The sequence below is a fragment of the Ylistrum balloti genome, unplaced genomic scaffold (assembly GCF_031769215.1).
Source record: "Ylistrum balloti isolate Yb309-2 unplaced genomic scaffold, AGI_CSIRO_Ybal_v1 Utg371294, whole genome shotgun sequence".
Lineage (NCBI taxonomy): Eukaryota > Metazoa > Mollusca > Bivalvia > Pectinida > Pectinidae > Ylistrum > Ylistrum balloti.
In genome coordinates this window covers 88,710-104,065 of record NW_026782694.1, presented here as the reverse complement: position 1 = coordinate 104,065, position 15,356 = coordinate 88,710, and the positions used below count along the sequence as shown (strand labels likewise).

General features: G+C 33.3%; 1 protein-coding gene across 1 annotated transcript; it reads left to right on the top strand.

Moving 5' to 3' along the window:
- The first annotated feature begins 998 nt into the window (after positions 1–998).
- On the top strand, positions 999–15,163 carry LOC132561884 (sucrase-isomaltase, intestinal-like). Its single transcript, XM_060226591.1, has 24 exons — positions 999–1,134; positions 1,234–1,393; positions 1,810–2,023; positions 3,134–3,285; positions 3,391–3,559; positions 4,057–4,156; positions 4,729–4,847; positions 5,106–5,231; positions 5,937–6,068; positions 6,840–6,977; positions 7,541–7,660; positions 8,487–8,586; positions 9,445–9,571; positions 9,936–10,072; positions 10,577–10,611; positions 10,999–11,133; positions 11,343–11,491; positions 11,843–11,927; positions 12,130–12,186; positions 12,565–12,689; positions 13,589–13,677; positions 13,897–13,946; positions 14,104–14,262; positions 15,085–15,163. Exons 1-24 carry the CDS (start codon positions 999–1,001, stop codon positions 15,151–15,153), a joined length of 2,883 nt encoding a protein of 960 aa, XP_060082574.1. The 3' UTR covers positions 15,154–15,163.
- Positions 15,164–15,356: the final 193 nt, after the last annotated feature.

Genomic DNA, 15,356 nt, shown 5'->3' with positions numbered 1-15,356 from the left:
TCGTTTTATTCATAGTTAATATTTATCAATAGAAGACGTTCATGACCTTGTTTCAGGTTTGAGCAGGATATGAATTATTTGTCGCCTTCATTATCAAGTGCTAATATACTTACTTTTGAGACAGGTTCCAAGCGAACATTTCTCCATTTAAGAGATAAATTTTCACCTGTGATTTCATAAATATATACAAAATCTGGGCTCGCGTGCAATAAATAACTTAATATAGAATAAATGTATATTACAGCATTTCTAATGAACTACCTAACAAATGTAGAACATTATCGTTAAAAATAGAAAAAATAGTTCATGCGTATGAGGAAGCGAATGTATTCCGGTGTTTTCTTCCGTTCATATCTGTTTGCATTTACCTCTAGTTAGATCCACCAATAAATAATATGAAGATATGTTTAAGCTGATTTTCAAACTTGCACCTATCTTTTCTTAATTTTCTGATAAAAAAATGTTAAAACGACAATATTGTCCTCGTATAATGTATGCCGACTTAAACCTGTAATATTTAGAATACTCGAAAATAGGAAACATGCGGTTAAATTGTCTAAAATTTAAAAAAGAGTTTCTTCCCTTCAAAAGCAATGAAAACAACCAACACTGTGACTGATATGTCAAGATGATCATAACCCAAACTCAAGTTCAGTAAAAAAAAATCAGAAAAATACGAAAAAAGAAAGATTTACATGGAGGCTCTTGGAACAGGGCAAAAAGAATAAGACCAAGTGTTCCGGAAGAGTAAGCTTCTATTTCATAACTGCCATGTAATCTTGTTCAAATAAGTAATGTCTCGTTCCAAAGGATAGTAAAGTAAGCGAAATTTAAATGGCACCACAAGGCAGCGTAATGACAGTAGTAAAAATACCAAATACTTTCGACGCCATATCTATAAATAGACTATTTCCAAATGAGATGGAATGAAACTTCTAAGATCGGTAGTTTTTATCATTTTTTCTCACTGCAGCTTAGGATCTCAGAAACGTCTGAAAATGCCAGCCGAAAGTAAACATCGATCACGTGGTCCAGGTCGATGTCTGTCATTTGTAGTGTTTCTGGTCGCTCTGATTGCAATAGCCGGTTTGGCTGTGTCAATTCTGACGTATATCAAACTGATGAATGATGAGGATAAAGATGATGATGTCGCATCGTCTGCAGTGGGATTGGCAAATGGCGAACAAATAATGACGTCATCATCGGCTGCAGTTGGATTGGCAAATGGCGAACAAATAATGACGTCACCATCGGCTGCAGTTGGATTGGCAAATGGCGAACACATAATGACGTCACCATCGTCAGTCATGCCTGTCCCAGATCCAAGAACCGAAGCCGTAGTTGCATGCTACCCAGAAGAGAACTTCAACCAGGCGCAATGCGAAAAGAACGGGTAAAGGAACTTATCATTTGATGACAGTTGACGAGTATTGATACAAATTTGAACAATAAAATATATTCGTCTTTATATGATGTCATGAATAATCTGTTTTATTCTTCAGCGATTTCGAGCAAATTGAAATGTCGTGAGGTAATCGTTTAATCCTTGGTCTAGTGTTAATTGACTTTGTCTATGAAGACAACTGAACAGTTTCATGTCCATGGCATCAAATTTTTGATGAATACTACATCATATGATATATATTAAAGGATTGTGAATTCTTTCGAAGAAATATATTATTATAAATATCAATATGAACCTAATAAGATGTCGTAGTAGATTATGTTTACCAGTAAGTAATGCCATTCAAACAGGCATAGCCTATCTTTTACCTTTATTATTCTAATTGTCATTTTACGTTTTTACAGGTGCAAATGGTTAGGGTCAAATCATCCTCGTGTCCCGTCATGTGTATTTGAAAATAATGCTGGGTATGTAATTGAGACCAACGATACACAAACCGAGACCGAACGCTCAGCCACCCTTAAAAGAGCAGGACTCACTGAAATGTACGGGATGGAGGTTCGGGAGCAGATCAAGGTTACCGTGGAATCGATTGGCGACCACATGCTACGAATATATGTATGTATAATTGTCTTTCGTATTATATTTTCAAAACAGTTTGATTGTACGTATTGTGAGTTTCTTTGTCTTGAGCAAAAGGGAAGGTCTTTTTCTCGGAAGTTAATGAGCAATGGGAAGGGAATTAAGATGCTTGTTATTGAATCTTGTGTAACCTATTTATCTTCTACAGATGACATTTGTTGTCACGATGCATTAACATGATAAATCTCATCTATATACATTGTATACAAGGAAGCAGTCACTTCCGGTTATTTCTGCGTTTTATATTGCTCTTCATTTTCTCCTTGTGTTAAATTCGCCCTTAAAAAACAAAAAAACACAGATTTCCACTTGAACGTCACACTATTGGCAACATGAAAAAGGGGAAGATAAAGTAAGGAAAAAGCTTTCCTGTTTATATTTCTAGACGTAACAGGCATGCATTATAACAAGAACTATTGACTGGTAGGGTGTAGTTAACATCAAGTTTGTTTATAGCTCTGTTGTGTGATATAGAGTAAGATAGGAGAAAAGTCCTGTTCAATTGGTTGGGTAAATATCGATGTTGTCGGGAACCAATGTTTAATTTACACTTAACAAACACATGTGCATAATTTTGTTGTTCAAGAAACGAACAATGATAATCACTGAGGGTGGGGAAGGGGGATTGAAAAAGTATATGTTACAACTTCAATAGCATTGTCGATTAACTCAGCTAAAGTAACAGCGATATGAGGTATGTCCCTAATGATCAGAAGCGAACGTAGTAGGCTTGAACCTGTTTATCAATGTAAAGTATCATCATTCCGACAAAAATCCGAGAAACAAAACAAAAGCAAAGTAAAAGAAATCTTAAATGAAGTGATAAAGTAATCAGTGCAGAAATTAAAATCGTGATCATGATGTTGATTTCATCTTTTATGCTATATATAGTCACTTTAGATATACTATATGCTGTTTCTTTTTTTAATCATTCTTTTTCTATCATTATTAAAATGGGGGGAACATACGATAAGAATACAGGAATAAAATCGCACGCTTCCCCATTTAACAGAAAAGTAACATCCGTATGCATTGCATAGACAAGTTTGGGAATTTTTTAACCACTTTTCTACATTCTTGTTACAGTTCGCCGCGAATGATTCTTGGGAGATACCCAGTGAAGCTCTTCCTATGAAACGGCCAACCGGTACCAGTACAAACAAACAATATGACGTCAAGTTTGTGACGTCACCAATCTTCGGAGTTGTGGTGACTCGTAAATCCACTGGTGCTGTTGTGTACGTAAACAATACTTTAAAACTTGTTTTAATGATAATTGATATTGCGAAGTAAAGATATTAGAAGGAACCCGACAATTAAATGTTTAATGTGTTACTTTGTAGCTTCGACACGTCCATCCCAGGCCTGATATTTACTGATCAATTTGTACAAATTTCGACTCGTCTTCCATCCGATAATCTTTATGGGTTTGGAGAGCACCAGCACAGGCGCTTTAAGCACGATATGAATTGGAGAACTTGGCCAATTTTCACAAGAGACGTCGCTCCTGTGGTAAGGGATCGAATGTCATTTTCTACACAGTTGGAAACGATATACGATATACGTAGAGAATATTCAACGGTTTTCTGTTAAATTTTTATATATATTTCACGAGTATGACAGAATATTAATCTTTTTCGAGAGTAGGAAGAACAAGTAAATGTATATATTTATAAAACTATCTTGAATGCATGTAAATTTGGCATTAACGCTTTCATTTTTAAATCTTCATGATGTTTAGATACATATATTTCCTAAATATATTGTTGCTATGCAGTTTTCTATGACAATAACTAAATTGGAAAAATATTCAGGTAAGAATGCTGTTTAGCCTTGGCTTAAAAAAATTGATAAATTGCTTTTAATTTTCTCTTGTTTCATCTTATTGTATATGTACATTTGTTTTTATTGAATCCTCTAGAAAATTCAATTAGAAGCAATTAAAACCATCAACTTAAATGACTTTAATCACGTCAATAACTACATTTTTATGCTTTTTTCTCATTTAGGACGAGGGAATAAATATGTACGGAGCCCATCCGGTTTACATGAACCTTGAAAACGACAGCAAGGCTACAATGGTATTCCTGAAGAATAGTCACGGGATGGGTAGGTGACACTCTCGAAATAATTAAGAGTACCCTGTGATACCATGACATACCTTGCATCCTCCTCACTATATCTACTTGTTCACACCAATTAAGTCTTTCTTTCTCGCTGTTTTAAGGTAATGGAAATGACGTAGTGCTCTAGATTTAAGCTAACACTTTCTCATATGACAAAATAGATGATGTGATATCTTGATTTCTATTTAAGTTTTTCGTAGCTATTCTTTATGTCACATGCACTTCTTAAAAATTATCATTTACGATTCATTAACATATAATGAGAAACAGTATAATAATTATACAAATTAAAGGCTCGTCCATAGAGATGGGATCGTTACAAAGCAGTTCACAAATTATAATACGTTGTTATTGTTATTAGCCATAATCTATCTCAATTTCCCTGTAAAGCATACAGTCGGAGATGTCATTCGGTGTGGTAGCTTTTAACTTACAACAATTAACGTATTACTGATACCTAGTAGAGATGCTTGGAGTCGACTAGTCTAAATTCCTTCTACCTGCGGTCTGTAACATTAAATACTATCTATTTGATTACGTTTTATTGTATAACAGATGTAGTGTTGCAGCCTAATCCATTTCCTGCCATAACTTACAAAACTCTGGGTGGGAGTCTTGACTTCTATGTGTTCATGGGACCTTCTCCACAGCAGGCCGTCCAACAGTATACAGAAGTAAGGACTAAGCTTAGTATGTGAAGTTCTCGAAGGATCGCTTCGTATTTTTTTATTATTTTTTTTTTTATTATTTGATTATTTTTATTTTGATTACTTGGATAGAAAAGTTGCGTATCATGTAGGAGATTCGCATTTTCTCTTATATCCTGTATTACAAACGTCTTTAGTAATCAAACTGTATTTTAATTATTTTTTTTTCTACAGCCTTGTTATAATTACATTGTCATCAAATAACGTATCCATCTTCCATTACAGGCTATTGGTAGACCTATGATGCCGCCATATTGGTCATTAGGATTCCATTTATGTAGATGGGGCTACAAAAACCTCACTGAAGTCGAAAATATCGTGGAAAGGAATCTGAGGGCTGGTATTCCTCAGGTATACGATTAAAACTGCACTTAGATATACCTAACACCTGTTGCCAACTACAATGTGGCTTGTAGATCTGTTATTAATCTCAACTCGATTCCTAGTTATCTTTCAATGTTTATAGAAGATATTGTATTGTTGTTAAGAAGATCAATATCAAGGCATTACGTAAGAAACTATTACCGACGACGGGTAACGACTGCGTAGATCGGAGCCATCTTAGAAAACTATCCTCATAACAAGTATCTCGCTATACTCAATATCAGAATGCATAATGTCTATCATGGTGTGCTCTATGTCTACGTACAACTTCCAAGCATAGTATGTAATTGATCCTTTGTGCAGTCATCTGGACAGAATCGGGAAAAAATTCGTGTACATAAGTAAATACCTTTATTTGATTTAAAAAAAAAAGAAATTATTAGTAAAAGTTTTCAACTAAACTAACAACTACAGACTATGTGCTTCCTCTGCATGCCGTTTTTGTGTGACAGACACACAGAAACCGACATACAGAACGAATTATCTAAACTGTCAACTAATGAAACATTGAGTTTATTAACACATATAGGGTCACATGTGAATAGTTTCCTTTCCAATGTGTCTCTCAACCATATAAACTAAAGATATATGAAAAAGCCCTACACTTAAAGACGATGTAAAGATTCAAGCCCAAGAAAATCCAAATTTTCTTTCTTCTTTTTTTCAATACAGGACACTCAATGGGGAGATATTGATTTCATGTACAAGAAATTTGTGTTCACTGTGGACAAGGCAACCTTCAAAGAGCTTCCAGAGTTCGTCGACTATCTTCACTCCATAGGAAAGAAGTATATCGTCATAGTGGTGAGCACTTTTATACTCATTGAAATAATAGATAGCAATATTTGATACCGGTATTTAATTAATGAACGTATGATCTTGATCGTAAGTGTAAAGACAAACTCTAAGTACCCCATATTTTTTATTCAGTTACACATTTGTTATTCACGGTCTCAACATTTTCCTCAAATAATTCGTTTAGTATTGATGAAAATTTACAAACATCTCATCATCTTTAATATCACTTATCGTGTGTGGTTGTTTTGCTGGTCTTCATATCTTATAAAGTATTCATACTTTCGAACAGATGAAAATACCGATTACTTTTATTACGTTCTGTTAATACTTACCTGGATTTACAAAGGTTTACTTGGCGGGTGTTGTCGATATAGCAGAATATGTTTACTCTTCTAGATCACTTGGTCTTATTCTTCTTGTACTTTTTCAAAAGACTCCATTATCTTTCGTTGATATTTTGCCTTAGTGTCATAGAATTTAAGTTGGGATTATGATTACTTTCTGATGTTGGTATTTTCTTGTTGCTTTTTATAGGTAATGATAAGAATCCATTTCTATACATTGGTTGGATAAGTAAAATTTATTATCAATATTTTCGAAAAGGTGAAATGTACAAATTTGATCAATGAATCATTAAAATCATATGTAAAATAGTTTCCTAAAAAGGAAACTAACATATTCTTTTAACATTTATTTAATTTAATCATAATTTTCACAACACAGTTGCAAGTTTTCTAACATTTATTACAAGTGATATAAAAGAGCTTACTTTGATAGGATCCTGGTATAGGAAACAACGATACTATCATCACTGAAGCCGCAAAGAACAGCCCCAGTTACAACATGTATCAGGATGGAAAGGATGCAAATATATATGTCAAAAAGTCTGATGGAGTTCAGGATTTCGAAGGAAAAGTAAGCGAATTATGACTAACGTATACCAATTTGTTGTTATAGGAGAATTCTATTTCAGGATATTCATAAAGATTTCATTATCCTATATTTTCGTGTCTTCTTGCAGAATATAGAAAATACACGGTCAGTGTCTGAAGATATAAGATGCATTTTGTCTTTCTGTCCCGAGCCAACATGTAGCATATATCTTAAGACACTGACAAAGTATTCTGTCTATCCTTCAACATTGACTGAAAATCAGATTATTGAAACTTCAACAGATTTTTGTTTAATCTTTGTTTTCTTGACGTTGGTATTGCGCTGAATTTTGCCTGATGACACACGTCAAAATAATTGTTCCGTGCAAAAGTATAGTTCCAAACGCCAATGAATATGACAGTTGAATTAACCTTGTTCACTACAACATATGAAATCGCTTATTTCAATTGTTTTTATTCTTAAATGTATTTTCAAAGTTATTTCTGAAAGTTATTCTGTCAAAATAAGGCACCCGCTAAAATATAGCACCCATTACTGTCGATTAGGCAGTGTAAAAATGTGCGATCTAAATCAATGATTTTCAGGTTTGGCCAGGCCGTACAGTGTTCCCAGATTTTACAAATCCAAACTGCTCATCTTGGTATGCAAAATGGATACGGTATTTCCGTAATTCCGAAAACGTATCAGTGGACGGACTCTGGATTGTGAGTATAATATAATGTATTATTTCTTAATCTCGTACAGCATTTTTCTTCAAATGAGTATGTTTTCGTTCCAAAATCTGTTTTGGCATTCACAGTTAGTTGACGATATCTTGATTTTTAATTAACCCATTTCATTCTTTATAGCATTAGATTTTGCATATGGCGAACAAATGCATTAATTAGATACCAGTTGCCAAGACTGATTAACATTACTGTAAAATAATATTTTCGTAGGTCTCAATTTTCGCAGTTTTTCAAAAATTCACATTTTTATTGACACATGATCACGTGGATTAATACAGCTAAATATGTCTACGTATACAGATTATGAATTCGAAGATTAAGTGGTCCTACGAAATAAATCAAATTGTATCCCCCCGACAGTTAATGATGGCTTATTTTTTTAAGTATTCTAAGAACATATGAGCTAAGAAAACAATCTTAGAGATAAAGTTGGTCGAAACTAGAAAAAACACTTCTGGATATCTGTAAATGAAAAATTCGTTTGATTCAGAGTTCAACATAACCAGATTAACTGTATAAATATCGTATTTGTAAGCATTTGAATTATGATTATAACTATTAAGGTTATAATTCCAATAACTACCTTAATCATTTATGACGACCTTCCTGTTTATTGATTGATATAAAATATAATGCCATTTCCCGTTCATAACTGTGTTAGAACACATTTGCTTCAAAGCAATACATTGTGTTTTCTATACAGCCAGCTGAAATATGGCACCTCTTCTCCCCATGTTTAACGTGGAGTTAATTTGATTATTATATACATCAAACGAAAATGATTTTCAGTTTACTTTGACAGGATATGAATGAGCCAGCGAGTTTTAGCTTTGATGATCCGAATCTTCCTGAAAGTATGAAATGTCAAAATAACAGCTGGAACAATCCACCATTTATGCCACGTATGTGTACCGTAATTGTTCTATGATAACATGGCGCATTTGAAAAGGGCGCTTCCATTAAGTTATCCCTATGGCGGTTTCTTTAGCTTCGGTTTATTGACAGTAACGTTTATTTTTAATACCAGATTGGATCGTGGTGGCAATCTTAGTACTAACATTCTCTTTCATTCTATTTCACATTTGTCTGAATTGTTATACAGGTCAGAGGGTTCTCCATCCTTCCAATATGATTGTTTTTACTTGTAGCTTGAAACTCATTAAGATGGGTATAGATAAATGTACAAAGTATACACTAACATCGAGTCTTATATTAAGTCCTGTAAGCGTCTTTGAGAGATTTGTTTATGAAGATATACTCATTACCGTTCTGTGACTGAATCTTTTGAACGTTGCTTTCTTTTTTCCCATAACAAATATAGAAGTTCGATTCGTTAATTTGCATAACTTTATATATTAATTTCGATCAGTATACTTTAGATTAATATTTGAGATTGTCAAGTGGTGCGGTAAATACTCGGTATTTTTTAAGTTAAATATCCTAACGATGCATTTTTATGTTTTGTTTTGTTTTGTTTAACTAATTAGTCCAAATTACACCGATAATATTATTATACATATAATTTAAAGTTCATATGAAAATCTGTTGTTTCTTGGAACTCTGTGTTTTATATGGATTTTGATATGTTATCAAGCCTCGAAAAATATGTCCTAATATTCATAAACAAGTTTAAAGTTCTTTCATGATAATTTATAAAAATGACATCATACCGAATGGTTTCTGTTTTGCTTAAAAATGGATCCTGTATTGATTTTTGTCTTTATGTTTTGACATTTCTTTTATCATATCTTACTTTATAGACATTTTACAAGGTGATACCGGTGATCTGTTCAGGAAGACCGTATGTATGGATGCCAAGCAGTACTGGGGAGATCATTATAAAGTCCATAGTTTGTATGGTCACTCTCACGCCATTGCCACGCATGCGTAAGTACAGATAACGGCTGCTTGATATTCATAGTGTATGCTGATTATAAAGGATTGCTGCATGCCTGATTGCACTTAGAGTCTAGAAATTACTATTATATCATAGTAAACTTTAAAAGTCGAAAAATAGCCACTGACAAACAATATCTTAATGTTCAGGCAGGCTTTGAAGTGTATACATAGAGAAATTTAGATATTGAATATTTGCCATAAAGGCATTAAAATAAAACATGTTCCTATTTTAGTACCATCGTCATATTGAAAATAATGTTTCTATATTTTCGTAGCAGCATAAGATTCAGCTAAAATTACAATAGCGATACAATCATTGTTTCACAATGTAGCAAATATATTTTTGTTACAGTGCACTTAAAGAAGTCATGCCGGGAAAGCGTCCTTTCATAGTGACAAGGTCGTCTTTCGCGGGAACCTCTCAATACGCTGCTCACTGGTTGGGAGATAATCAGAGCCAGTGGAGACAACTGCCCTGGTCCATTATCGGTAACGTGTTGACGTCAGAATATGACGTCATTTTTTAAGTTTTAAGTTTAACGATAACAAGGACTTAATTGAAATGTATTAAGAGGTGTATACAGTTTGATACATAAGGATAAGACACGTAATTACATTTTATTTTAAGTAATATGTACATACACTTTTTCTAATGTAGTATTCAGTATTTAAATCTATTTACGTATTTCCATAAAACTTGCAAGATATAATTATCTGATTGTTTTTAACTTGAATTAATTATTGATGGTGAGAAATTAAAAGCATTATGATAATCTTTTATAATGACCTGTAGTAATGACATACAGGGGGAAGATCATATTTATATGATCCTAATGTACTATGTTCTCGAGGCTCAAAAGGACAAAGCCATTTTACAAGTGAAAAGGTTATAATACCTGCAATGGTACCTGCAAATAGGTGCTCTATTCCTACATAAATGTACATCTGAAACTGCACTTATCTTGTGTCATAAGACATTCTATTGTCTTCCAGGAATGCTGGAGTTCAGTATGTTCGGATTCTCAATGGTATGATATTTTTTCAAGAAAAATGATAAATGATAAAGCAATTAGCATTTAATAGATTGACAATAATCTTCAATATTGATTTAGTAGTTTCACATAAATTGGTTTTTTATTGCACAAAATTCAGAGTTATTTAAACTAAAAGGTGTTTCAAGTTCGAAGTATTGTAAAATTGTGATAATCAGTGTTCCAGACATGTTTATTTCCACCAAGAAAGGCCATGTGTATTCATTTTGTACAGACATACATTGGTCCTATGGAAATATAAATACACATCGATAAGACCCAATGAGATATTTATCCAATTTTTGAATTTTGTTTTTATATAATTTGAAGATTTATCAGAAAATAAAACGTACCACGAGCAAAGGTTTTATCATTTCTTTGAAGATTGGTGCTGACATCTGTGGATTTTACTTCAATACAAACTATGAGTTGTGCCTTCGCTGGATGCAAGTTGGGGCTTTTTATCCGTTTGCTCGAAACCACAACGCTCGAAAAGGGGACGACGGCAAATTCTTCCGTGTAAGTTCCTCAAAATGTAATGTTGTTGATGCCTTTTGCTGCGCTTGATATTCTTCCTCGTTCGGATTAACAGTATACATGATTTCATGGTAAGGATGTGAAGAATTCTGAGTCATAAATAATAAAAACATGAAATATTCAAGATTTTCAAATTTGTTGTAGATGAAATTATACAAATTTACTTTTACATCAATATACTTTAACTTCAGGACCAAGACCCTGCCTCGTGGGACGAGGAGTTTGTTGGGATTACACGTCATATCCTGTTGATTCGGTACAAAATGCTGCCGTATTACTACACTCTGTTTCACGAGGCACATTTGCACGGCAAAACTGTTGCCCGTCCACTAATGTTCGAGTAGGTATCACATGGTGGTAGAGGATGATGATGATGATGATGGTGGTGGTGGTGGTGGTGGTGGTGGTGGTGGTGGTGGTGGTGGTGGTGGTGGCGATGATGACGACGACGACGACGACGACGACGATGATGATGATGATGATGATGATGATGATGATGATGATGATAGTGGTGGTGGTGGTGGTAGTGGTGGTAGAGGATGATGATGATGATAATGATGGTGGTGGTGGTGGTGGTGGTGGTGGTGGCGATGATGATGATGATGATGATGATGATGATGATGATGATGATGATGATGATGATGATGATGATGATGATGATGATGATGATGATGAATCGTACTCTTTTTAGATTTCCGGAGGATAAGAATACCTGGAATATTGACAGACAATTCCTCATAGGGCCCGCCTTTATGGTCACTCCAGTGCTTGAAGAGGTATGATCATACTAAAAGATTTTATAGATATTAAAACGCTTACTCCATAACTTCGGGTTTTTCATTAAGAAAAAACAATGTTTAAAAAAGGGGAAATTTACGAAAACGCATACTTTGAAACGTATTACAGAACTTTCCACTATACTTACTCTCCTTTGCTACGACCATAAATGGTAATACAATAAATATTATGAATTTGCAGAATAAAACAACCGTTGACGGCTATTTTCCTAAAGGAAGATGGTTTTCCTATTATGATGTAAGTAAACAAGACCAACCTTACAAACAATAATGAGCAAAGCAAAATGAATTTCTTCGTGAGTTTTAACTGACTTTTTATACCGATCGTTTGTCAGGTACCCTTTGTGGTCAGGTTACGTGGTTCGGATCAGTCCAGAAAATAAAGACGCATATAATCTATCTGATATTTAATATGCGTGGACAGATATTAATTGGTCATTGAACACACACTATATATCTCACAACTGCTATGTTTCTTCAAAATCATCCTAAATATAATATTTTTCATGGATATAAATTTTCTTAAATTATGTTTTTTGGTCTTCCGAATGCAAACTTGTTTTTATTTTATGTAGAATATTCTTAAAAAAGCCATTTTTGAAAATTTCTAATTTAGGGAGAGGAAATACATAACCCAGGCGCCATGAATACTCTCAATGCCCCTCTCAGTGTTATAAACTTACATATGAGAGGAGGGTACATTATACCTATGCAAGAACCAGCTAATTCCACTGTTTACAGGTAGGTCACATTGTAGGATCATAACCTGAGACAATGTTAAGACCACAGCGGCATTCATACAAATGACATCTTTGCAGATGTATGTATTCATGCAAGGTGTGTTTGTATCATATCATCTTTTGTTTTACACCTCTTCTTGTGGAAATAATATGTAGATGACGTTTTAAACTTGCCATGGTGTCATCAATAGAAATTATGCACGCGCTCAACTAAATTTTGACATATTTTTCGATCACTCCAAATCTTCTTCAGCGGCTCCGAATCGCTGACGAGGAACGGCTAAATAATACAATTTAAGTCATTACTTAGTTCTAAGTGTATCTGATAATCAATTTGCATCAAACAGTGGTACCCATTTGCATGTCTTTTGTGAATTTTCAAAAATTAAGGCATTTAACACACCGACTAGAACGAAGCAATTGTATGAAGTTTAATGTATATTATTTGTCTATACTTTAACGTTTATCATGAAAGATGCAATGGTGTAGCATAAAACGTATGGTTAATTCTCGTGTTGATCCTTTTGTTACATACAGTTCAAGTTAGCACAACAGATACGATAAAAGTTGATAGTAGAATTCTATTTTTTTTTAAATTGTTTAAAAAATATTTACTCTAAGGACAGTTATTTGACAGAGAAGCTAATCTATATAAAAAAATAGATAAAACTATCAAGAAATAAATTGTCCATATCAGTTTAAACAACAAGAAACCCTCGGGTCATTCAGATTGGTAGAACGTAGAAATGGGTGTCATAACAATTACACTCTCACCAACATTTCATTTTACCGACATAGATAGGATAAAAGCACTTAATTATTCTAATCTCAATCAGAGTGCATTTCTTCTTATAAAATGCTTGAAAAGATCGTGTTTTTATTAATTTATCCATTTTTCAGTCGAAAACGTGACTTTGGTTTAGCTGTTAATTTCGATGAAAGTTTCCGTGCTGATGGACATCTGTTTTGGGACGACGGAGAATCGGAAGGTAGATAATTTCTCTCAAAATCTTAGCTAAAAATGCCACAGAGAAGAGTTAATGTTGTTCTCTTATATGTTTAAGTTTTCAGTTTACTTTCTTAATTCGATTATTTAAGTGAATAATAGTTTTGATGGCATTTATTGGTACTATTTGTTTAAAGTTGAAACTAATTCAATACTCGTGTTACATTTGATGACTGATATACTTTTCCTTGGTGTTTTACAGATACGTTTGGAAGTAATGAATATCTTTTGGTACATTTCAACGCAACGAAGGTATTTTTTTTTTTCAAAAATATCTTCTTTTCAACTTCTTTTTATATTTTATGTTCACGTTAATTTCAAAGCATATATTACTATAACATCTAATGACCTGACTGTAAAAAACTGTAAATATAATATGAAAACATAAACCGTTTTATTGAACATGTAGGGAGAACGCCTTGACATAACTGTGATACATGATGGGTATGCAGAAGCTCGCTCACTTAAAATTGGTATGATAGAACTGTTCGGATTTATATCTTTTCCTGGAGAGCTATACATCGACGGGAAAAGACTTCCAGCCAATCAGATCAGGTTTAAGTATCACGTAAGTAAAGTTTCTTTTTGATTTGAATATGCTATCATAAGCGTACAATCTATAAATATATATATATATATATTTTTTTTTTTTTTTTTTTTTTTGCTTAGAAAAGCAAGTCTAGTACAACTTATTAACATGTTACAATTTGTCCATACATTTGCTGACCTAATAATGGTTTGAGAGAAACTAATACGTTTGTAAAATTGGACCACTAACTTAAGATTTAATTGAATATTAACCTGAGATAATGTATCGAGATTTTACGGTAAAACGTAAAGAATAATATCGAGAATACTTTAAATATTCATATAGCTGGAGATTTGACTGTATACACATATAAAAGAGGGGCATGCAACTGCGGGGATCATCAGATATTCTAATTACAGAAACAAATTTAGATATGATTTCAAGTTTTGTTTCTGATGATTATAGATACTTAGGAAACATAATTCGCTCTGGTATATTGAATTATTACAGAAGAAAATATTCATTGAAAACGTCATTTTTTCATTTGAATATAGAAATCGTAAATCTATTTCATACCGATGGAAATAGAATTTATGTCGTAATTGTTATATATCTACAATTAAAAAAAATAATAATCGAAAAATGGCGTTATGCTTTATTGAATACGCCAGAATACATTCTTTTGAGTTAAATGAAACGTTATGCCTCGCAAATCGCACACATTCCATTTACAGGTGAAACAATCCTCTGTTTTTCAGTATTGAAGTTCTGTAATTCATTTCTCAAAATTTGTATTTCAATGACTGATCATGATTCCTTTTTATTATTTTTTTAATTATTCTACCCGCTTGATATTTGTAGGTTGTCCAGATCGTTGATCTCAACATCCCTATCGCACAGAATCATACATTGACATGGACAGTCTATTAATGAACGGTTGCTATAGATCATTCTATAGTTAATTGTAGAATGGTGTCATTTATCCTGAATTATGTATATATTTAGATAAAGGTATCGCTACAAACACTTGTGTCCAGTATAAAAATCACAGGAATATTATACATATCCTGAATGACTTATGTTTCTTTCAATGAAATTCTTCCTGCGAATGTAACAGTGTTAAAGTCAAAGTA